Genomic DNA, 27,211 nt, shown 5'->3' with positions numbered 1-27,211 from the left:
GAATTCTTCATTGATTTATTGGCAAGTTTATAATAGTTAGTTATTGATTATAATATGTCACTTATTGCTTCTATTTTAAACGGAAAATTTCGATCGAAGAGAAATAAATTAAGCATTGTAAAATAAAATTATAAAGGAGTAAAACAAACAAAAAAAAAAAAAAAACTAAAAAAAATACCAGTATAGTTAAAAAAAATTAACGATTTTTCACTTATTTTCAATAATTACAATAACTACTCGCTAAATTTAAAGGGATTAATAATAAACACTCTTTTTCATTTAAATCTCTTTTTTTCGATTTTTCTCTTTAAATGTTATTTTACAATATATAAAAATTAAGTTTTTTTTAAGGATTTTTTTCATAGATATTTTTTTACAAAAATAAATCTGTGTATTCTTTTTTTTTTTTTAAATTTCCTCTTAAAGAAAGAGTTAAAAAAGACATTCTCATAAAATATAAGGAAAACAATTTGACAACAACATTTAAGTTGTTTTTTATTTTAAATAAATATCATTCTGATCATCTAATAACAGAGCTAAATAACCATAAAATTAATATTTATCAATTAACGCAAAGCTCTATTGATGTATGTATGTTTATAACTATAAACTAAATTAAGAGGAGAATGTGAACGTATTTGTGTGTTTTAATGACTGACTTACCCTAAACTCCAAAATTGACGTCTCTTTTGACATAAACTGCTGAACAGTGATGTTGCTACAAATGCATATAATATTAGTTGCAAATGTTTAAATGTATATGTATGCAGGGCAGAAGATGATGCAGCATTACTGCGTGATTTAGAACTGGCAACAACTTCAGATTCTTCGGGTGGTATATCCATGCTATTGCTGGCCACGATGAACTGAAATATGTCACTGACCTGTGGATAAAAAAGAAACATTGAAAAACATACGAGAATAAATAATGTGATTTAGAAAATGCAAATTTATCTTGATTTCATGTTAATACAATACAAAAGGAAATATGTATGTAAGTATGTATATTTTGATATAATTTTACATAAAAAGCAAGTCATTCTTAAGGTTTATGCAGAAAATTTCATATTGTGCAATAAGTCTTTCTATAATTATATCATTATTGGTATAAAAATAATATTTGTAACATTCAGTTAACGGAAAATTATTTTTTTTAAAACTCTCTACAACCTACAACATTCTTTTGGAAAAAAATTTACTTCAAAAACATCATTGTTTAAGTTTAACATTATAAAAGGAAATTTTTACATTAAAATTTTTTGTTGTCTTATTGTTTGAATATAAATACATTGAAATTTCCTTTATCAGCAGTTATACAAATAAATAAATAAATTTAAATATCAAACAACCACAACACACATACCTCATTCCAACCATAACGATTTTTTGCCTGTACAATGGCTTCGTAATATGCTCCTGGTACTAAATTCTTTATTGTGTATGACATAATATGAGTTAGAGGTTCCGAGGCTGGACGATGTTCGGGTGTAAGTATAAAATCATGCCATCTACCTGGATGTTGGAAAGTATCATTCATCTGCAAATATTTATAAAAAATAAACACACATACAGTTATATATAAATAAAAAAATATAACAGTTTTCCTTCAAAAAGTAACAGATACTTTTTTTTAATAAAATATAAAAATATAGTATTATTTATAATGATGTTTAAACATGTAAACGGATTTAATAGGGAATAGGGAATTTTGACAGATGACGAAAGAAAATGCTGAATTAAATTTGCGTGCTATCCATTTGCTGTAGGTGATTCTTAATCATTAAAAAGATATTCATAAATGTCGGACACAGTTTTTTCTAACAACGTTTGGAATACAATTAGGTAATACAGTTCAGTCCTAGATCAGCTCTAGTTCAGTTCAAGTTCTAGTTCAGTTCAAGTTCGGTTCTAGTTCAGTTCTAGTTCAGTTCTAGTTCAGTTCTAGTTCAATTCTAGTTCAGTTCTAGTTCAGTTCTAGTTCAGTTCTAGTTCAGTTTTAGTTCAGTTCTAGTTCAGTTCTAGTTCAGTTCTAGTTCAGTTCTAGTTCAGTTCTAGTTCAGTTCTAGTTCAGTTCTAGTTCAGTTCTAGTTCAGTTCTAGTTCAGTTCTAGTTCAGTTCTATTTCAGTTAAAGTTCTTTTCTAGTTCAGTTCTAGTTCAATTCTAGTTCAGTTCTAATTTGGTTCTAGTTTATTTTTTAAAAAAATAATTTTATAAGGCTTATATTTGCGAAATATGCAGCTTTAATGATTATGATATTTAAATTTCTATAAAAATTGTTGTGCGACAAGTTGCCATAATTATTGAACTCATTTTAATTAATAGACCATAATTCCCTTATCGGTTTGTGATTGTAATTTAATTAAACGATTAAATTGTATTTTTTATTTACTTTTGTACTTTTACTTCCCTACACATCCTACCAACAAAACATCTTTTACAATTTGTAAAACATCATTAACATTTTCAGTTTTTTTTCTACTCAAAACCAATAGAGGAACAAACACGCACACATACACAACAAATAAATAATGCAAACCAGCCATTAGTATTAAATCATAGATGGAATACCAATTAAAAAATAAATGGTGAATTAAACAAATACAAATATTAAAAATCAAATTACATAGTAAAGGGATCATTAAAAATGGAATAAAAATAAATAATATGAAGAAAAAAACAAATGTGTACAAAAAAACTAATTGATTGATATCATCAGTAATGTAATTAATAGATTAAAATTTTGTGTAACAAACTATTGGGGCAAAAGACATTAACAACAAATTTATAGAGAGAAAAAAAATTGATGGTGCACTATCAAACCACCGCGTTTGTATGTATGGGTGGAAAGAAGTTGTTAAATATTATTAGAATATAGATTATAGCTGTTTAATTTTAAAAGGATTTCTTTGATTGACACGACTTTCATAGAGAGTATTTTTTTGCAATTAATGATTTGTATTAAAACAAACTATAAATGATAATGACAAATACTTGTCAGAAATACTTATGTTATAGTTTGTTTTCATATTTTCTTTTCCTATTTCTTTTGGAAATTTCTGCGTTTTTTTTTGTTCATAATTATTTATTTTGAAGTGTCTATGCAATTATAGAAATTAATGAAGTAAAAGATGCTACAAAAGTTGAATAAGAGTTTTGTGTTTAAGTAGTTTTTCTTTTTTATTACAATGACTTTGAGCTTAAAAGAAATGCATTTAAATGCAAATTCTAATTTAATAGGTACTTTGAAAAGTATAAAAACAATTCATTGAATTTTGTTTTAGGTTCATTTTCAAGCTGTTATAAATATTTAAATCATCGTGACTTAATATTTATGGTTTGGCAAAATAACTGAATGAATGTAGTAATTTGATAAGACATATATATAGAAAAACTAATAATTTTCATATATATAGCTATAGCTTTTGCGATTTTTATTGAAATATGATTAATTATTCAGAAAGGTAAAAAGGAGGAACTTAAACCACAATTTTTGGTAGGTTTCGGAATTTTAATTTGATTTCTTTTTCTTGCTTTGCAAAAACTATTATATTTTATTGATAACTATTATTTTAACATTCTGTAACTAACAAATGTACTTTTTCAATCATATCACTTAAAAAGTTAGCACGAAGAATTCACACAGTGGAATATTTTCACATCCCTACCATCATATGTATGTAAAATTAATCTTTTAAACTTGCAGGGATAATAGATAATTGATGAACGGAAATAAAATTTCCGTTCATCAATCGATTACTCGATTTTCTGCTTATTTGGGTTTAGCAGATATTCCCCTATGGCAATGTTCCCCCTTTCACCATACTTCAAAAATAAGAGAAGTATATTCGGCTATGCCGAATCTTATATACCAACAATCCAACCTCGTTTAACTCGAATGAAACTTACTTATGTCGAATTTCATCTATATACTAGTATTCTTAGATCAGTTATAAGCGTTAAAGTAATTTTCTAAAGGGAACTTTATATAGGGGGATAGGGTCAGGATAGGGTTTGGTAGACAGAATTTGGTTCGTATTAAATTTATTTGTGTCGAGTTTTTTAAGGAAATAATGATCGCTGCAGATATTTTCTGAAGGAGATCTTATAGGTAGGGTCAATTATAGACCGATCTTCATAAAATATTTTAGATAGATTTTGACTCGTATGAAACTTACTTATTTCGAATTTCATCGCTTTTTCGTATTTTTAAACAAGCTATGACTGTTAAAGCTGATTTTCGAGGGGCCACTTGTATGGAAGCTATCCGAAAACTTGAACCGATATAGCCCACAATTTATTACCCAATATGACTACATTGATTCTAAAGTTATTCGTGCAAAATTTTAAAATTCGAACTGTTTCCTAGATAAAAGAGCTTTTATATGCCACGTCCCCAGCTGCTGGTCCGCCCACTTTTGTCCTTAATAATCATATTGACACTAAAGTGTCTTCTACAAAATTTTAGGATAATTTAAAATTTTAAGAAATTCGGTATAGATATCCCTAAAGTTCGAGTAATCTTACTCAATTAACTCTGGACTCCAAAGGTCAAATTTGCAATATTTACTAATTCTCGCTGTACAGTGGACGTCCACTAGTACGAATTATATAGTGTTAGGCCCTTTCGTAATACCGAAAAATTCGTATTATTGAACAACACATTTTGTATGTTAAACTTCAAATATTACACATAAAATATTGGATTTTATTTATTTTTGTTTTATTTTTCATGAAGAATTACATAACGAAACAAAATATAATAAATGTGTATTATTTCAAATTTCTTGTACATAAACAGGCATAAAAGGGACATATTTACGTATACGAATTTTTAATTTTGAAAGTATCGTGAGTCCAATGGTTGAAATGAGATAAAGAAGGTTTTAAATTTTATCTGTTCTAAAATGTATTAAACATGTTTAGATTACCTAAAACTTTTATTAAAAACTTAAATGGAATTTACCACTTTCAAAAACAATTATCTAATTTAAAATTTTCTGTTAAAAACTTGGAATAGTTAAAGGATCACATAAAGGATCAGCTTAAACTCATTGGAATGTGGAGTCATATTACTTTCAAAATTGACAGTTCATACATATATAATAACATTTTACTTATTAGAAAATCCATAATTTAACATTGATGTTTATTACTTTGTAAAATGATTCCTACGGCCTTTTCAATACAGCGCTTTTGAGGCTTCAATATTTTTCTGATTGGCGTTATCATCCAATTTAATTTCTTCTCTTGGGTCACAAAAAAACTTGCTAAAGGTGAATGATACGAAATAATAAATTAAAATCATACGTAAATAAAACTAAAATTCCCCTAAAAATGCGTTATTTGCACTATCGAACAGAAAAATTGTGACTTTATTCGTACTATAGAGTAGACAATGCATTATTTTTGGACATTCGTAATAAAGAGTGCACTATTGGACGTCTACTGTATATCGAAATTATGTATTTATCGACCATTTTTAATAAAATGGACTAAATTTTTAAAAAGACAGCGAAAAGAGCAAAACTATTCCTTTAAAGTGCCATTTCACGTTACAGTTTTCGAAAAATTCGGAACAAAATGATGATTAAACCAACAAGATTAAATTCCAAAATGTATAGTTAAAATATATTTATAAATTTCTTGATTTTTTTGTTAACAGAAAAAACAAAGCAGCTGCAGTTGTATCAAAAAAAAATTTCCAGATAAATAAAAATATATTTAAAAAAATACAAATAATTTATTGAAAAAAAAAAAAAAAATGAAAACGAACAGGATTTAGTTGTGTAGCAATAAATGTTTATGGCAAATGTACAACAAAATAACCTAATAAAATTTTATTAATACTCTGCTACAACCTGACCATACAGTAATAGTAACAACATTGTATGTAAAACCCTAATATTCATAAAAATCGCAAAGTTTTTTTAGTGATTTATTGAATTTATTACAATTATTTTTACCTATATTTATATATGTATATCGATGTAATTTTTGTTTTTACTTACCAAAACACGTCTATAGAGTAAACGTACTTCCTCCAATGGTGGATAACTATCAATTTTCCATGTAAGATTATAACTGTCCGATGAACGACCCCATTTGGGTGAATAGAATTCTGCAGGGCCAGGACGACCAGATAATTCCATATATTTACGTGAACGACCCAATGTATTATCAGCGACACAGCTGTAAAGATTATATATAGAATTTTTTTTAAGTAATCTGTTTCTATGGCTTTTTTTGTTTAAAAATTTTAATTGTTATTTTGTTAGTTGGATTTTTTAGTGTTTAAAAAAAATTAAAACAAATAAGGAAGTATATGACACCCTACACCATTTAAATGTGTTTGAATCCTATCAAAATAGGATGATTGTTTTAAAGTTTTACAGGGACTACGTAAAAAAATGGAACGATATTCGTCAACACATGATCAAATTTGAAAGAAATAACTGTAAAATTTTGACCTAAGTTTGATGTAGTTAGAAGTAATCTGAAATGTTGATTTAATTCGCTAATACATAATATCGTGTCAAACTGGACATTTATAAATAATAGTAGAGGATATTTCTCTCGGATTCCTCGTATTTAACTACATAGCATAAAATTGAACATTTATTACAGTTTGCCTCTGTTGTTTGTATGTGTAATTTTAAATGTATGTATGAGTCTTAGTTATTTTTATTTATTTTTATAACGCTCATATGTAATAAACTTTATTGGTCAAAATGTTGTTTTTGTTTGTATTTTTTTACTTTTTAACTCATAATATACCGTTATATTCGTTAGTTCTCTTGTAAAGTTTTGTTTACATAATCATACATTCACATATACATAAATGTTTCCTTTGGTACTTGAACTATTAATCCCACTCCATCTACCTCTCTCCCATTTACGATCACAATACATATTTACTTGTATTTAAAGCTGTAGTTTTTTAGTTTATTTTTTATCAGTAAAGGGTCATTTTATTTTTATAGTGTAATTTTTTTCTTTCATTTTTCAAATTTCTTTTCTCCCTTTATGAACATCGTGTAAATAATAAAATGTTACAAAATTAAAGGATTTTTTTCTATAAAGATTACATTGATGTTTATAAATGATAAATGTGTGATAAATTATTTTTCATTTATATTTATTCTATCAAAATTTCAATTTTTAGTGGACGTACATACATACATATGTATTTTTTTATTTATTTTTATACATACATATTATATTTGAAAATAAAACTACTAGTGACCATAGAAAAATATAATAAAGACTTAGTTCAAAAATCATTTATTGATGGATAAGTAAATATTATAAAAATGTGAGAAATAGTTCAGGCGTAAAAATTGTTTAAAATGTGTGAATAGTCAGGCATGGCCGAATATAGCATTTAATTTGTTTTTAATCTTCATTTCGGAATATTTTCTACAAAAGGATTTTTTTGCAAAATGAATTTACTTTTGCATTTAAGTTTTTTATGCAGAATTTCATCGTGTTATTAGTGAATTTTGGCCTTTATGTCAAGTTAAGCTTGCATGGGAGCTAATGTCAAACAAGGCACGATATTTACGAAAATCGGTAGTAGGCTTTTATAAAACTAAGTTTTATCGATTTTCTTCACATACTATAACATTGTATATAATTATGGTTTGTAGTTGTATTGAAGTTTGGCGAAAAAGTTGTCCATATGTCAAATTTTATCAAATTATCTTGAAAATTGCGACCTGTAGCGTCAGCACCAGCTTTACATGAACACATAGACAGACGGACGGACAATGGTATATTTAAATGTACAAGCATTTGTCATCAGTCAACCTCCCCGCTATAGTGGTGTCGATTATAACAAGTAACAGTACAACAACAGAATGGAATGCACTTTCAAGGTACGCTACGGATCAGCAATATTTTGCATATATGCTAGTGTGTCTTATAAACATTATAGTTTTAGTTCACAAGTTTTAAATAAAATTTAATATGGGAATTGTATAAACTCCTCACTTCAATTTCATTTTACTCTTTATATTAGATCAAAGTTTGTTAGGATATTTAGTGTTGTATTCAAATGCAATCCATTTTCTAAACATTTTTATACCCTACACCACTTTAGTGAGGGTATATTGGGTTTGTGCTAATGTTTGTAACATAAAAAAATATTCGTCCTATACCAACTTAAAGTATACCAATCGGCTTAGAATCATTTTCTGAGTCGATTAAGCTATGTCCGTCCGTCCGTCTGGCTGGCCGGCTGTCTGGCTGTCCATGTAAACCTTGTGCGCAAGGTACAGGCCGCAATTTTGAAGATAATTAGATAAAATTTGGCACACACGCTTCTTTTCACGCCCAAGGACGAAGTCTATTGAAAATGGTTAAAATCGGTCCATTATTTCGACTAGCTCCCATACAACCGTACCGCCCAAATAGGGCCTTTTGGCTTATAATTAATTTAAATGATCTACTATGTTAACAAAAGTCGACAAAACTTAGCTTTATAGAACTTTAAATGACACTACCGATTTTTGTAATGATCGGGCTTCATTTGATCCTATCCCCCATACAAACTCCCCTTCAGAAAATGACTTAAAGGTCAAAATTCACTTACAAACAATAATAACACACTTTTAAATTCTACATAAATAATATTGAAGAAGACTTAACTCCTCCTACCAACATTTTTAAGGATAGGGCCATATTTTGCCCTACTCCCCTTTGAGCCCTCTTGTAAAAAATTCTTTTTTTGCCAAAAAGTAAAAATACTCTGAAATAAAGTTAAAAAAACAAACCAAATGCTTTATTTTTTTAAATAATCCCCATTTTTAACATACATACTGACAGATGTAGGGTATCATATAATCGGCTACGCCCGACTATACATTCATACTTATCTAGGAATGTTACTGTTTCTTGCATTGAATGATTTTTTTTGAATCTTGAAAAACTAAAAAATATATTGTACTAATCAGGGAAATGAAAATATGCAAATATGGATACAAGGATAATAAATTTCCACGTTTTACACCAATTTAAAGCTTCGCTCACGCCTATCAAACATTTGATGCAAAAGACGTAAGCACTAGTTTTTATAAATTAATTTTTGATTCTGCATGATTTTGCAAATATTGTCGAAACAAATAATACAGACGTTCTGAACTGACGTCGTCAAAGATATATTACGTTTGTGCAAATAAATATATATTTTAAGGAAATCAAAATGTAGATTTTTTAGGGGTCACGTCATTTTTGTTAAACGTTTGATTGTTGTGAACATACCTTAAGACTTTTGGCATCGAGCATATTTTTTACTTTTTAATTTATGTATATTTTAAAAACTTTATTTTTAAATTTTTTATTGCGTTAAAAAATAATCGTTTGAATTTGCAAAAAAAATTGACTAAAATGTCAGTTTAGAAGGAACTTTGTTCGAAATTTGTTATTTTTCAGACCAATGGGAAATTAATCAATTATCAAAAATAAATCTTGTAGTATGAAATACGACATTAAATACTGATTATTTCATTACATTTTTATTATTTTTAAACTTTTCAACGTTAAAAAATAAAAAAAAAATATTATTTTTAGAGCATATATTTTAAATTTTAAGAGCATATTTTTAGTTTTTTACTGCATATTTAAAGCGCTTTAAACGCTTTTTTTGTTATCCTTAGTAATAAAAAAAATGTCACAGACTCTATTAAAACTTCTGTAATTACTCAAGTGTCACACAAGAAAAATAAAACATAAAATAAATTATTACTTTATTTAATTCAAGTGTCACACATGAAACCAAAAAATAACTAAAACAAATTATTATTTAAGTCAATTCTAATAACAACCTTTAGATATGTATCCATATACATATGTATATGGATACATATAGAATAGTTCAATAACCAGACATTCGGCTTCTTCTATTGTAACAACTTTGATGATCTGTCAGAAAATAAAACTTTTGCTTAATTTGTTTAGCTGTTTATTTTTCTCTTCTTCTTTTAACAATATTAAATAAATAAACTAAGCATACCAAATAGACAGACAAAACAAATTTTTGTAGAATAAAACTACTAAAATACATACTCACTCACATATACTTAATTTCCTTTTAATTTCAAACTTAAATGATGGCCAAGTCAAAACATGTCAATATAGATAAACAAATATGAACAGACATGTATTATAAACAATCATACATATGTCCTATTAGGGTATACTTTTGTGTAGGCAAAATTATCAAAATTAGGTCCTATCACTATTTTATTATTATTCTATAAACGAAACCCGTTTTCTCGGGAAATTTTGGTGCAGAAAAAGTTCCGCAGAAAATTCATTTTTAAATTATTTATGATAAAAAAATGTATGGAGGATAACCCGCAACTTATACATAAATTCCGTGGGTTATACAATGACACATTTTTATATCAAAACAAATACGAAAATATTGTCGGGCGTGACAGACCATATGATACCCAGTTATGAAAAATATGAACCAAGCCCGATAGAGTTTTGTGAATATATTTATACAATATTTATTTGTGCTGAATTTCATCGCGATATTTGTGTTTATAAGTTAATTTTGGACATTTAAATAATTTTCTGAAGAGGACTATGTATAGGAGCTAGGGCCAAATGAGGCCCGATCTTTATGAAATTTTGCAAGGTTATCAATCCTTGTATAAAACTTGTTTCGCTTTTTATTAACATACAGGTATACATATACATAATCATGAGCTCAAAAGTAATTTTCAGGGGGTTCTGTTGTATGGGCTTCGTCCTTGGGTCAAAACAAAAAAGCGTGTGTGCCAAATTTCATCCAATTATCTTGAATTTCTGATCTGTACCATGCGCACAAGGTTTACATGGACAGCTATCCAGCCAAACAGACGGACGGACGAACATAGCTCAATTGACTCAGAAAACGATTCTAAGCCGATTGATATACTTTGTATCATACATATATATTTGTATGATACAAACATCTGCACAAACCCAGGGTATATTGGGTTTACAACTATAAATAACACAACTAAGAGTGTTATTTATATTCGGCTATGTGCATCTTATATATCCGCCATCAAATTATACGCCGTAAAGGCAATGCACTCTTGTAAATAAATTATTATGACCAAAAATTCGCTAGGAAGATTTAATTTATTATAAAACTTAAAAAGAACGTTATATAGAGGATAGGGTGATTATGGTCCGATCCGCATAGGATTTGGCAGAGACATTTTAGTTTTTACAGAAGTTATTAACGTCGAACTTCAACGTTGCAATCATATTTTTAAGTAAGTTATCAGCGTTAATGTAATTTTCATAGAGATCAGGATACGTAAGGGTCAATTGTGGACCTATCTTTTGGAAGAGAGATTTTGGTTCTTACAGAACTTGCTTATCTAAAATAAAAATCGATATAGAAATTTTGGTTCTTACAGATAGTTACTGTTTTTCGTGGCCACTTGTATGAGGGTTATATGAAAACTTACACCGATCTTGCCCATTTTCAATACCAAACATATTCCTCTGGACTGTATTGTGTTTTTAGCAGACAGACGGGTGGACAGACATAACTACATTTTTTTTAGAATTCAATAAGGACCTATAATACATATACATATATACTTGTGTGGGTCTATGACCAATATTTCAAAATGTTGTAAACGGAATGTCAAAATCAATATGTCACCTTCTTTTTATGATGAAAATTTTGTTTTTCAACTCTTTTATAGTTTATGTGTAATGAATTGAAATTTTCAAAAATTATATAAAAGTTATAACCCTAATATACATATCTAAAAATGTTCATACGTGTTGAGAAAGGGAGATAGAACCAAAGATACAAAAAAAATCTGAAAACATTTCGACAAATATTTTTTATACATATTTGCTAAAAATTCTGCTAATCCCCTTTTAACATTAAAACAACCAAAATACTAACTACAACTGCAATAACAGACAGACAACTATAGAGAAAGGTCCAACAACTAGGAGGGCAATATAAAACAACTGTGTGAAAAAAAAACTAAGCTTCAGTAAAAGGAAAAAAGTGTAAAGAGATGCCTTTATAAAGCTTTTTCCTTTTGTATATGGATGGATAAATATAATTGACTACACTTAGCAAAAATCATAGTTAACTTATTTTTTAAATATATAAAAAATTGTTTTCTAGTTAAACAAGTTGTGGAGAGAGCAATGTCAGAAAAAATCTTAATTTTATTAAAACTAACCACATTTTTCTTTTAGTGCATAAAAATTTCTCCCACATGTATAGACTGACAACATTTGGCTACTTCCGTTGTTTTAATATGTTTTCGACATATTGACATTGATGTTACAAATAACATGGCTTCAAGTTTATAAAGAAAATGATAGAAAAAAATTATATTTTACCAAACTTAACTTTAACTTAACATGAGTTTTGGCAAAATACACAACAAACTAACAAAACTAAAGGTAAAAAATATATTTATTTTTTTCAGCTAAGACAGTTGAGAATTAAACGAACGATAACCCTTAAAAACATAAACTTATATTATATAATTGTCGAAAAGATGTATGGGTGAGAAATACCCAGAAATCCCTATAAAACAAACTGCTTCCTTAGTTGAAAGGAAAAAATGAGTTGTAAGCAAAACAAAAAAATATATAAAATGGAAATGAAAAAAGTCTATTAAGTTTGTCACAGCTTCGTAAAAGATTGACAAGGAAAAAAGGAATCAAAGTTATTTCTTATGTATGTAAGTAACGTATGTTGAGGTTATTAGATATGTAAGTATAGATGACTTAGTTCTGCTTTAGTTAAGTTTTTTTTTTAAATTTATTAAAAAAGAACTTTTTATACATAATATCTTCTATGTACATTTAAGTATTAAACGAATTTTTGATATAACTTACCTGTAGTTGCCAAAATCTTCTTGTTGTATGTGTCTTATGGTTAAGGTATGACGATTTCCCCTTGATGACATTATACGTCTATCGGTTGTTTGGATTAAAAATGAATTTTGATACCAGGATACCTGTGAGCGTATAATGACAAATAAGAAATAAGAATAAGATGAAAAGGCATAAACAAATATTAAATTAAGAGATTTGTATGTATATTTATTAAGTCAGTAAGTAAGTTATGAATTAAATATGAACCACAAAAATGAAATTAGTTTTTGGGACTTTTATTTTGGGTAAATCGTATGTACATATGTATTAGTGAATACTTAACTGGGATAGGTATATGAAAATTTACGATTTTCAGCCAACTTAAGCTTATATAGGAAAAGCAAGAAGCCAGGTTATTTTAGAATAACTTACAATACTCATAAGTTTTTTTGGTTGATTACAAAATTTATTAAAGATTAGATAACAAAAATAGAAACTTAAAATTTTCAGCAACTTTAATATAATACATAATTTATTTTATATATTATAAAAAAATTAACTATTAATTAAGTAAATTAAACAATTAAATTGGAAAAGAAATTAAAAATCTATAAGTCAATGAATGAAATATTTGGGCAATGAAAAAATGTAAACCGAAGGAAGGATATATTTTTGGAATATTTTATAACTCTATCTCCTAAAGTCAGAACTCACCGAGTTTTCAATACACAGACAGACGGACAGACTTTTCTAAATCATGGACATAGCTAATTCTTATGCCTAGGAAATGATTCTGAGCCGATTTCTTTTCATTTTATTTTAATTGTGAAAATTTAGAAAAATTTACACAAAAAATACATAAATACTACAATTATTATTATTTTAACTAATTATTTTCCGTTGTTTAAATATACTGAGGTTTTAGTTTTATTGGTTGTCGATACCAAAGTAAATTTAACCACTATTTATTTATTATGTGGGGGCATATTTGTTTGTTTCTGTTTTTAATTTGTTTTACAAAATAAAGACCACTGGCATCCAAAGCCGACAATTCAATTAATATTGGTTTATAAATATTAGAAATAAAAAAACCTTAATATGTTTTCAATTTATTTCAAGGGGACTACATTGAAAAAGAAAGAGGTAAATATGTTTCTATTTCGCAAATTATTTATTTGTATTTAATCAGTGTTAATTTTTCTTTTTCACTTTTTTTAATAAACATTAGTATGTATAATTATCTTGTTAAAATATTTTCTCTTTCATATTAACAAATTATCAACATATCATATCTCATACTTCAAAAGCACTATACACTTATTTTTTTTTTAAATATTAAATTTAAATTAAAAATCTGATAGTGAAAGTCGAATGTCAAACATGTTATGTATGAATGGAAGGATTTTTGAAATCTACATTAGGTGTATAAATTCCATAGCATTATTGGTTGGAAAATATACATAATATGTGCCCAGGAAAAACCTAGTAATGAATTGTACTTACTCAACAACTTGCTTTTCAATGACTACTACATATTGTTTGCATTGCATTCTATGAGTCTAGTCATAACTTACAAATAATATATTATGTGAGCACTTGCGTTTCAGTCATAACATATTGATTTCGAACTTTGTGTTTAAATCAAACAAAAAAAACTTTTTTGTGAAAACTAATAATAGACATAGTGGGCATTAGCAGAAACAAAATAATCTACTTAACTACCTATTTGCAGGCGATCATAGTAAGTACTTATTTAACACCCTATTTGTAAGCAAGTTTGGTAAGTACTTGCCTCCAATGTCATATCCCTGTTTAAATAATGACTTTAAATGCTATTGTGTATGTAAGTTTTAGCACTTTATGGTATGTACATATTTACACCATTTATGATATACGGATATAGAGTTTTAATAATGCAAAATCTAAAAATATTTAATAAAGCAATTGTATGTAAATATTTTTTTTGCTGCTGTTGATAGTACCAAAATCTATATTATAGTGTATTAAGCAGCAACATCGAAAATCATTTTTATCTTTAGCAATTAATTAAAATGTCATTAACGAAAATAAATATCAAAAATAACAGCAACTGCAGTTAATAAAATAAATAATAAATTAAAATAAATAACATTGTATATTTGTTGTAGATAATAAACAGTAAAAATATTATTTATGGTGAAATATTGTACATAAATATATATTTATACATACATATGTATGTGTATATACATAAAATAATTTCAAAAAAAAAGGCAACAATAAATATAATACAAATTACTTGACCTAATTTGAAATTGAAAATAAAAAAATAAAATGTATACAAATATAAAATAAACTGAAAGGAAATTTTCAGTTTCTATCTGAGTGGAATAAATATGCAGTGAACTGTTAAGGAAAGAGAAATTATGCAAAAAAAATTGTATGAGATATTTAAATGGTAAATACACAGAGTGGTAAGTAATTAAGGTTACAAAATTGAAGCCACTGATGGAGCTTTGGTATTGGTATTATAGATATACATCTATATAATCATCAAATATGGAAATTATCAGTTTAATTGACTAAAATTTAAAACACCAATGTTATCTAACGAATAGTTTAAAAAATTACATATTCTAAATTTTTTACCATTTAATAAATTAGTTCTTAAGTTTATCGAATACTTTTTTATTTATACAGATTATTTCACCTTATTAGTTCTCTAAAATATGAGTTCCTCTTTTATTTCATAGATTAAACTACAAGATTAAAAAAAGAAGCAAAATTTTAGTTAAATGAAAAAATTACACAATACATTTTTTTACAACGAAAGGAAAAGAAACAAAAATAAAATTATGAATTATTATAATAAAAATTCTTTAGAATATTATTTTTAAATATTACAAAAGAGTAAAGTCTATGGAGTAAAGGTATTAAAACAAATTGAAATAAAATAGGTAAAAGGAAATGATGTTTCTTTAAAAAAAATATGAGTAATAAGGTAGTAGGGGGTTCATACGCCATAGGGGCATTAGAAAATAATTTATTTCAAATTTTGTTTAAAGTTTGTAAGGTTAAGTTTTCATATGATGGAACGTAGACGTATATAAGTGTTTTTAAAAAGAGCTGAGAAATATATTGATTGGTTATGGAATGTCAGTAATAGTGAACAATAAGAGATAATAGTTTTTTCGATATCATAGTTTGAAGCACGAAATAAAGTATAATTTAACCCCCAAACTGCCCCTGGGGCACGTACACCTAATACAAGGAATTGCTGTGATGTAGAACTATGCATTTATAAAAGACTTATAAAACAAGTTCTCCTACAAAATGTGTTCTATTTTACTAATGACCAGGGCAAAGATTTTTATGCAAATCGGTTCAGTATCAATTTCATAGTCTTAGTCAATTAGTCAATGTTGTTTGTGAATAAGGGGAATACTATTAAATGTTTATATTTGTCATTTTCGAGGTCGTTTTTCCATTATAGTGCACAAAGCAGTCCTTAAAAACCTGTATATTTGTTGTCAAAATCTTAATATCTATTAATATGTTCCTTCACAAAGAAATATATTTTGGTGCATATTTTTCACATTTTTAGTGCATATTTTCCCATTTTAAAGTGTATATTATAAGCGCATATTTTTATTTTTTTAGTGTATGGATATTTTTTAGTGCTAGTGACCCCATCCTTTTGGCGAATTCACCCCATGGATATTGCGGAACCGCAATTTTTGGTCAGTGCGGATAATTATGTACTAAAGCTAAGTATTTGAATAAAGTAAAAATTTAGAATATATATTAAATTAGGAATACGTATGTATTGAGGTTTTAATTCGGATAAATTAAAAACTCCTTCTTGCCAACTTTTCACCATAGTGTATTTTAAAAAATTTATTGTAAAACTATTTTTTAAAAGTGCAGCGCCTGAAGCAATAATGGAGATTACATAGCCCATTAAACAACCAAAAAGTTTGATCCAGAAATATAGAAATTAATAAAAGAACCCATTTTAGAAAAAATAAAAAAAATCCTATTATTATTATTATTGTATGTAGAGCAGTTATTTCATATATTACTTGGTAATGAGTGGTATTTTTCAAAAAATATTTAATGTTAGTGATAACAAGCCAATTGAATCTAATATATGTTTAATAAGGAATAATTCGATATTAGAAGTTTTTTAAAGTGACATTAATTTATAACATTGTGGAAGAGTCAATAAAACACAGTAATTTTTTGGTCAACATTGAACAAAAATAAGCAGTTATAAGTATAAGTCGGTTATGAACATTATTAAACTACATGTCTTCAATTAAAGCCCACCTAATGTCTAATATACATACAAATCCGTTTCTTCATATTCCTTTTCTTAAATACTTACCGTTGCAATGGGATCAGCATAAACAATGCAAACAAGTTTTGCTTCAAAACCTTCACCAGAGTGAATCCAAGATTTTTCCACTTGTATATCAGGAGGATCTACAAAATAAAGCACAGACACAAAAAAAATTGCAATAAAATTTGTAAATCGGCTTCAGACTGTATAAAGTATGCACTTTAAAGGCATAAACTAACAAAAGAATAAATATAAAGAAACAATGTTTAGGAATGTAATACATAGAAGGATTTTTAAAGAATAAATATGCAATAAGAAAATTATTTTCAATTTATTTACAAAAAGTAGTGAAGTGGAAAATTTTACAATTAAAATAACGTTATTTTATAAAAAAAAAATGTAGGAAAAATACATATATTTTTATGTATTCTGAATTTTTAAATAAATTTTTATTTAATAACAAGATTAAAAAGAAAATCACTTCAACTTTTTAAATGTTTTAAATTTTAATAGTAATATGTTTTATGTTCAAAATTTAGAGTTTTTCTTCTAAATGTGGGAACAATTTTTATTGCCCTTTATTGTGTTTCCTACAATTGTTTCTATTGCCAAAATATTTTTGTGTTTTTTGTCGTTTACTAGAACTCTATATTTTTCGTTTTTGTTCCTTTTACATTTTGCTCATAAACACTACAAACGACAATTGTGGAAATTATTTTTTCTCTAATATCTGTCTTTAAAATTGTCTAAAATGTGTCTTTTCTACTTACACAAAACATCCAAGCGTATATCGACACTAACTGGTTCACCAACACCATTATCTGCGGTACATTGATAAACGCCAGCCTGTTGACGTTCCACTTTTTCCAATGTTAAAATTGGACCATCGCCAATACGAGCCGTTGATTTGCCAGCACCACTCTATTAAATAAAATAATAATAATAATAAAAAATAGATTAAGAACAATATTAAATAATAATTAAATTATAGAGAATAGACATATTAAGTAAATAAAAAGAGAACATTTTTTGCTATAATTATGATTGTATGGCAATCAAAAAAATTCAATTTTAAAACGAAATTCTTTTAAACTGACCCTTTTTTGTCCGAAAATATACCTGCACCCTTAACTCATATGGATTGAGTGTTTTTAATGCAAACTAATACTCTACACTTATGATACTAAATCAATGTTATCTATAAACTGCTTTTAAAATGTCAATAGAGTCAATATGTCACAGATGATGGTGAAACGGAGACTTCATTCATACTCATGCTCAAACACTAGCACTAATACTTAGTCATTTAGGTAAATATAGGAAGTAACATATATATGTAGATGAAAAGGCATAACAAGGACGAGAGCATACTGAAAAGTTATTACGGTTGGTTTTTTTTATCCAAATTCGAATTTTTAACATGTTGTTGCTCAAATGATGTTCTTTTTCGTAAAATATATTATAAAATTATATTCCATGTTTGATTACATAATGCGTCATATTATACTCGAAATTTTCATAAACATTACGAAAATAGTAGTAGCAGTGACAAACTAAAAGTGTAACTGTTGCTCAAATGTTGTTGCTGTTTAATTTCCCTTCATTTTTCGAAAAATATATTATAAAATTTTTCCATGTTTGATTTCATAATGGTTCGTATTATACTTAAAATTTTCATAAATATTACGAAAATAGTAGTTGCAGTAAAAAACTAAAAGTATATAAAAACATTCATTTATATTAGATTTGCCAGTTCTATTTCAAAATATAGATAATGCAGATTTTTTAATTTTATTTATGTAAATTATAATAGAGAACCTTAGCGTAATGTTCATATCAATATTGATATACTGTGAATAGGTCGAATACTCATTTCATAACAATTCCCACAAGCTTCTTGATTAACTTGTGAAAAAACTATGTGAAAGTATTTCGTATTGAACAGAAAAAAGAATGATTCAAAACTGTAATTGTAAAAATTCCTATCAGTCTGCCTCCGTTATTAACAACGGTTGCTTAAGTTGGTTTTTAAAAATATCTATGGGTTTGGTTGTAATATACCAAAAGACAACAATGAAAGAAAATTGGAAAAAAAACCTTTATCATATTAAGCCAAGGTGAAAAAATGAGGGAGTTCTTTTTATTACAAGAACAGGAAATACATCATGTAGATGATGACAATAACTTTACAAATGAATATGGATAACAGAAGCACACAAAAAAGGAAACAAAATGGAATCAAACCAAAAAAAATTATAAAAAAGGTGAAATGCCACATACTGTTAAATGCATACACTTGCAAGCTCACACTCATATCAGTTATTTGAAGGTATTTATTTGCAAAACAAAAAATACATACACTCCCTAGATACATACATACTTTTATTGGTATGTATGCTTACGGAAAGGAGTAAAAATATTAAACACAACAGCAAAAAAAATCAAGAAAAGACAAACATTTCCTGGCAATAGTAGTACCGATATTATAATGTTTTTTTTTTTTTCTTGCAAAATCTCCCCTTGAGTTGGTTGCATGTTGTCGTTCTTGTCCCTTAAAAAGTTTATGTGTGGCAGGCAACCTTAAAAGTCAGGCAGGCAACAACATAAAAACTAAAGATATAACTACAACTTGTTGTTGTTGTTTTAGGTTTTCCTTTCAGGTTGCATGTTTTTGGCTTGCGTTGCTATTCCTGTTGTTGTTTGTTGCATTTATAGCCTTTGACATGACTAAAGACCCGCCTTGTTTGTGCCAACCTGGCTGCTTGACTGCCTGCCAAATTGTAATTAATGCGAATGACTTGGTTGCAATGTCATGTTAAAACTGCAAACAATATATGACGACTATGCAAAAGTAAATGTAAATTTTTTTGTTGTTCCTTTCATTTCTTTCGATTTTTATTCCTTTACTCTATTTTGTTTGCTTCATTTACAAAATAAAAAAAGAGAAAGCATTTGCTTGCTTCTTCCTTTGCCATGCTTATCAAATGAAGCAAACTGACCTAGTATTGGAAAATTTTTTATTATTCTTGATGTAGTAATCCTTAAATGAAATTCATTGCCATCATAGTTAAATGTTGATATGAAGATATTATTTTTATAAATGACATGTAGGATTTTTTGGTAGAAAACAGATACGTATTTAAGAATGTAATGGTAATCTATATTGGGGTTTTAAAACTTGCAATAGACTATATAACGTCCATATTTAAGGTGTTTTCCGACAACAGGAAACGAAGGATCATTTAAGCACAAACCAAACAGATATATGGCAGAATGTAAGTTAAATAGTTACTCTAGGTATAGATAGACAGATATATAGATAGATAGATAGATAGATAGATAGATAGATAGATAGATAGATAGATATATAGATAAATAGATAGATAGGTAGATAGATAGATAAATAGATAGATAAATAGATAGATAGATAGATAGATAGATAGATAGATAGATAGATAGATAGATAGATAGATAGATAGATAGATAGATAGATAGATAGATAGATAGATAGATAGATAGATAGATAGATAGATAGATAGATGGATAGATTTTGGATTAGATGTAACTCTACTTTTGAAATATCTATTAAGATTATATTTTAAAGATCTACATAGGATTATATGGTATATTATATTCATGTGATGATTAACAATTTGTCAGCCCGTGTTATAATAGATTCATTTAAAAAACAATTTTTTAATTTGTTATTAAATGTACCAGAACATATTGCCATTTGAAGGCCACAACTAAAATCTTGTAGGAATAAAGAACTTAATATAAATATTATATTTATTTAATTTCCTCTCTCAGTAGGTATTCTCTTCGTGTATCTATGAAATAGTATTTGTGTTTATTAAATGACCACATATTGTTTATTATTCATTACAGTGTAAAAACACATATAGTTGGGGATATGGAAATTCTAATTGTGTAAATTCATTCATTCATAATACACATATAGTTAATGTATATAGTACATTTGTATGTAGGTGAAATGATATATTAAACTTTCTGCACATACCCGGTAGATCGGAACGAAATAATTTCACTACAACATAATATGTCTCAGAACTAGTTAGAATTCATATTATCAATCCTAAGTAATATATTTAGTTTCGATAAATCTATTTAAGAGCTATGAATTTTAAATTGGACACAAAAAGAACCAACGGGGTTTCATTCATACTTTGTAAGTTTCTGCTTCATTATTGTTGCTAACATTTGTCTGATTTTATTTGTATTTTGAAGCCTTTTGCAACAAATAATTACATTGTTTATTATCTTGAAAAGTTGTCATTAACATAGATTTTTACCTAAATGTGTCAACACACGATAAAAATCTCGACAGCAAAAAATTAAATATATATACATATACATATACATATACATTTCTTCATTGAAAGAAACGGACAATTGTTTACAGTGTTCAAATGAATAATGAAAATAATTTAATGGAATATTGAAAGTTAATGGTGGATAATGGGTCATATGTTTAGATGTAACTTATCTCAATAGAAATAAATAAATAAGTAGATAGATGAAAATATATAAGAGTAAAGTAAATAATTTTTAACAAAGCCAGATTGATAAAAGTCAGAAAAAAAAGAACTTCCAAAGAAGCGAAAAAGAGGTAGAATTTACTTTATGGAAGTACTCTATCGTGCTTTCAACAGACAGACAGATGGACGGACAGACAGACGGACAGATATGGCTAGATCGTCTTAGAATTTAATGATTACCCAGAATATATATAATTTTTTAATATATTTCGTCGTGTTACAAACGGAATGACAAAACCAGTATACCCCCATCTTTTTGGATGGTGGGTGTAAAAAAACATCTCAAAACGTGGAAGTTTTATCTTAAGTTAATTTAAACGAGGCTTTGCCTTTTAAATAGAGAAAATATATTTTATTTTATTATTTTCTACTTATTGATCCAATTCATTCAATTTTAATTCAATCAAATATTTCTACATTTTATAATCCAACGTATTTACTTTATCTTAAAAAAAACTGTTAAAAACATCTTAAAACCAGACTGTGTTTGAATAGGAAGCAAAATAAAAAGAAAAATAAAACATTTACCTAAATGTGAGCAAAATAAAAAGTCATAAAAGTAAAAAAAGTACATATTGAGCTTAAGAATCAATTTAATTAAATTAAGAAAGGTAAAATCAACAACATAAAGAAGTTTATCTTGCAGACATATAAAATAAGAATCCAGAAAAAAAGAGAATGTACGGATAATTGTTTATCTAGAGTTAAGTTTAATTGTTATTGATGAGCTATCAATGATTCTACCTTTTAAAAACAATTTAAACATACTTAAATATAAAAAAGTGAAAATAAATAAATAAATTTATATTATTCCTACCTTTTTTGTCCAATATATAGAGGGTACAGGATTTCCCGAACCTTTGCACTCCAAAGTTACCGGGCCACCTTTGCGGGCCTGTAAATTACCCGAGGTGGGTGTGGCACGTACACTAGGGGGCACTGTTTGAAAAAAAAATAATTTTATTTAAATATCCTTAATGATTTCCCATGAAAAAAATCTTCTTACCCAATATTTCCACTGTATGTACTTGATCACGATTTATTTTATCACTTATCTGACAGACATAATCACCAGCATCTTGTGGTTCCAAATCGGAAATTTCTAAATTATAACCATCTATCAGTCTTATACGTTCATCCCTTGTCACCATTATGTTGGAGGCGGTTAAAACATTTATACCACGACGCCATAATAAGACAAATGTTCCTGCAATGCGAAGGAAGAGAAAAAATACAAATCATTAGTTATTTTTATGCTGGCAGCTGAAAGAAATTTTAAATGTAAGAAAACGAATAAAATAAAATCCCTAAGGAAAAATTTAAGCTGGAAAAATTTTGATTTGAAATACATATAAATATTTTAAAGTTTATATTTATTTAGGAATTTGTTGCAATAGGGTTTCATGTTTCGATGGATTTACTCTCATGTAAGTAATTCATTTAATCCGAAGCGGTCACAAACAGGATTTGCTTAAATTAAGTACAAAATACTGGATTCACGTATTGATGAAACAAGTAAAAAATCTTGAATTTAGGAAATAATAAAAATCTGATCTGTAGTCTAGACTATAGACTTATCTGTAGTCCAGACTATAGACTGATCTATAGTCCAGACTATAGACTGATCTATAGTCCAGACTATAGACTGATCTATAGTCCAGACTGTAGATTGATCTATAGTAAAGACTATAGACATCTATAGTCCAGTCTATAGACTCATCTATAGTAAAGACTATAGACTGATATATAGTCCAGGCTATAGACTGATATATAGTCCAGGCTATAGACTGATTTGTAGTCCAGGCTGTAGACTGATCTATAGTCTAGTATATAGACTGATCTATAGTCCAGACTATAGACTGATCTATAGTCCAGACTATAAACTGATCTATAGTCCAGACTATAAACAGATCCATAGTCCAGATTATAGACTGATCTATAGTCCAGACTATAGACTGATCTATAGTCCAGACTATAGACTCATCCATAGTCCAGACTATAGACTGATCTATAGTCCAGACTATAGACTGATCTATAGTCCAGACTATAGACTGATCTATAGTCCAGACTATCGACTGATCTATAGTCCAGACTATAGACTGATCTATAGTCCAGACTATAGACTGATCTATAGTCCAGACTATAGACTGATCTATAGTCCAGACTATAGACTGATCTATAGTCCAGACTATAGACTGATCTATAGTCCAGACTATAGACTCATCTATAGCCTAGTATATAGACTGATTTATAGTAAAGACTATAGACTGATATTTAGTCCAGGCTATAGACTGATTTGTAGTCCAGACTGTAGACTGATCTATAGTCTAGTATATAGACTGATCTATGGTCCAGACTATGGTCTGATTTGTATTCTAAGACTAATATATAGTCCAGACTATATACTGATAAATTGTCCAGAGTATTATATAGAGCGTGTTCAGATAATAATCTCTTCAAACTAATCACTTGAACTTGGTGCGTGTTCGCTGTGATAGTAATTGATATAATTCGTTAAACTTGATCAGTACGCTCCGATTTTTTGGCTATAATTCCTCTTTTTAAACAAGGTTAAGGATAATCGTCACTTACAAAACAAACTTAAGCCTTTTGTATGTCACTTTTTAATATACGATTGGCTTCCATTTAGGACTAACAGTCGGTGGATAGCTTTAACACTAATTGCTAAGTCAAACAGGTAACTCGAACTACTGGGTGAAATGTTCACAATGAAACATTGCATTTGAGCTTTGTTCCCATATTTTAGATGTTATATTTATGTTACAATAAGTAAAATTATTATACAAATTTTTATTAATTTGCAACATAATATTTTTAAATAAGAACATATTTCAGACAAAATTTTATAAAATTGTTCTTAAAAATAAAACCTTAACTCTAAAACGTAAACATTATTTGAAGCAAACTCTCTGTTTGAAAAAAGAAACAAACTGTTGTGCATAGAGTTTTTAAAAAAACAATTTATAAAAAAGTAATTTGAATTTTTAGTAAAAAAAATATTTTTGTAGAAATATTTTACAACCCAAACAGAAGAATTAATTGTATTTAAAACAGATATTTAAGAGAGTAATAATATAAATTAAATATTAAAATACAGATGATTGCTACAAATATATTGATTGTATTTGTTTTAACAATTGCATTCCTTTAAAAGTTGTTAATAAATAAATTTATAGATACAAATGTCTATAAATTATTTGTTTGTGGACTTATTTATAGATTTGAATTATATTTTGTCTATTTTACTCTAGGAGTTGGTAACAAAATTTTATCTTTTTTACACATAAAATATTTTTTTTTATTGAAAAGTCTTGTTTTCCAAGAGTTTTACTTTTGTTACGTTTTTGTTGAACAGTTAAAAGTTTTAGCATTTATTTGCTTGGTTTTTATTTTATTATTTTTTTTTTTTTTTGTAATAAACATTTAAGTTCTTTCATTTTAGCCTTAAAATATAGGAGCAAAAATATTTAAAAACATATTTTATCTATTTACTGGTAACAAGTGGTAACAAGTGTTACTATACAATCAAGTGAAATCGTTTTTCAATGTTTTATGGAGTTTAGATTTTTTTCTCAACAAAACAAATTGTTTGAACTTATATAAACATTTGAATGGATAGAATCAGGAAATATTGTATTTTAAAATAATATATTTAGAAAAAATGTTATAGCTATTTAATAACTTGTAATGAAAGCTTTGAAACTTTTAACTATTTTTTTTAATATGAATTTTTATTTTAATTATAATACTATTTAAATATTGTTGAACAAATAATAATTTTTTTTGTAATACGTACATATATTTTGAAAAGTATAAATTAAATATTGATGATGTAATAAGTGATATAATAATATGTACTTAGTTTTAGTTCTCGTTTAAAATTAGTTTGTTTGCATACAAATTGCTTTCTTTATAACTTTTAAAGATAAATTGTTAGAAGTTGAACTACAAAAGTTCAGAACAAATTTGTCTCAATTTTCACAAATATTTTACTGTTTCGTAAAAAAAGATTTACTGGATTTAGGTATAATGATGCGTGTTTTCAAAAGTGTTATTTTGTTTACATTTGTTATTTAATTTAAGTTTTCTAACATATAAAGTTAAAATTTTATATTTTATTATGAAGGTCACGTATACAATTTTAAAAATTTTAAATATTAATTCTAATTTTAGTATTTGTTGAAATTACTAATTCATTTATTTTTAACAGCCATTGGGAAAAAGTTAAAAATTATTTTTTAATATTAGATTTAATTCAATACAAAGATAGATAAATATTCGGCCATGCCGAATCTTACATATCCACTATCAAAACATACTTATTAATAAACATTAATATTATCGAATCAATTTTCTCATTTGTTAGATCTATATTGAATTTTTAAAGTCATTTTATGAAAAGGACCTCATATTTTAATAAATATCCCGTTTTTTTCTATTTTTTCATATCACATACTTTTTCGAAAAATATTAGAAAAAATTAAATCTTCCTAAATGTCAAGAAGGGTAAGTGTAAACGGTCTAGATTAGCAAAAAAAAAAAAATTATAAGAATTCTACTAGATTTCGTGTATGTGTAAATGAGGTATAAGACCATAACGTTAAATTTTTTTCAGGTTACTTTATTTAAATTCCAAATTATCATTAGCATAGACATTTATAATTAAAAAATAATGATTTACAGAAAATTCAATAGAATTTTATTCATTTAATACTTCTAGCAATACATCAATCTTTTGCACAATAATCTTTTGTAAAAATAAAATACCCAAAATCAAACATTAATAAAACAAAAAAAAAAAATCTAATTAAATCCTATTACAAATAAAACATGTAAACAACTTGTTGGAAATTTTTCATTAGGTTTTAATTTATTTTTTTCGTTAGTTTTTACTTCAGATTAACTTTTTAATCAAATCAACACTCCTCTATACAAGTGCAAAAAGAAAGTGGAAACTTTAGTTTAATTTTCATGCCACACCACTTCATTCTAAATCCTCCAATGAAATAAGAGAAAGACTTAACAAATAAAAGAGGATTTGGAAAATATATAAATGTAGAAAAAAAACAGATTTGTTGGAAATGAAAAAAAAAATACCAATAAACAAGTATGTAATTCAATATAGATTAGATTTAACAGATAAATATATACAAATAAAGAAATAAACATTGAATTGCAAAAAAGAAAAAAAAAACTAATAAAAACTAATATGCAAGATAAAGAAAATTAATCTGCTGTATAAAACTCTTCTAAAAGACTTAAAATACTACAAACAAATAGAATAAATGCATGAACAAAAGTGTAATGAAATTAAATATGGTTTTATGCAAATATAAAACATTTAAATAACATTTAATTCAGGGTGCAAATTCTTTATTCAGCATTACTTTATTTTTTTTTATAACTAATCCAATAAAACCTACTAAATATCAAATGTTGGCTTTTTTGTTAATT

The 27,211-nt window shown here is 26.8% G+C and overlaps 1 protein-coding gene across 1 annotated transcript in view; it reads right to left on the bottom strand.

Moving 5' to 3' along the window:
* The window catches only part of LOC111686961 (netrin receptor DCC), a 258,387-nt gene that overhangs the window by 113,426 nt on the left and 117,750 nt on the right, over positions 1 to 27,211 (bottom strand). Inside the window, exons 3-10 of the mRNA XM_023449367.2 lie at positions 22,743 to 22,943; positions 22,554 to 22,675; positions 17,948 to 18,098; positions 17,223 to 17,320; positions 12,878 to 12,999; positions 6,010 to 6,190; positions 1,364 to 1,537; positions 664 to 884 (exon numbers count right to left, since the gene is read on the bottom strand). Of these exons, the coding sequence (XP_023305135.2) occupies positions 664 to 884; positions 1,364 to 1,537; positions 6,010 to 6,190; positions 12,878 to 12,999; positions 17,223 to 17,320; positions 17,948 to 18,098; positions 22,554 to 22,675; positions 22,743 to 22,943 (1,270 nt within the window). The remainder of the gene's footprint in view (positions 1 to 663; positions 885 to 1,363; positions 1,538 to 6,009; positions 6,191 to 12,877; positions 13,000 to 17,222; positions 17,321 to 17,947; positions 18,099 to 22,553; positions 22,676 to 22,742; positions 22,944 to 27,211) is intronic.

This window comes from Lucilia cuprina, chromosome 4, assembly GCF_022045245.1.
Source record: "Lucilia cuprina isolate Lc7/37 chromosome 4, ASM2204524v1, whole genome shotgun sequence".
NCBI lineage: Eukaryota > Metazoa > Arthropoda > Insecta > Diptera > Calliphoridae > Lucilia > Lucilia cuprina.
This window is presented reverse-complemented; position numbering and strand designations above follow the sequence as displayed.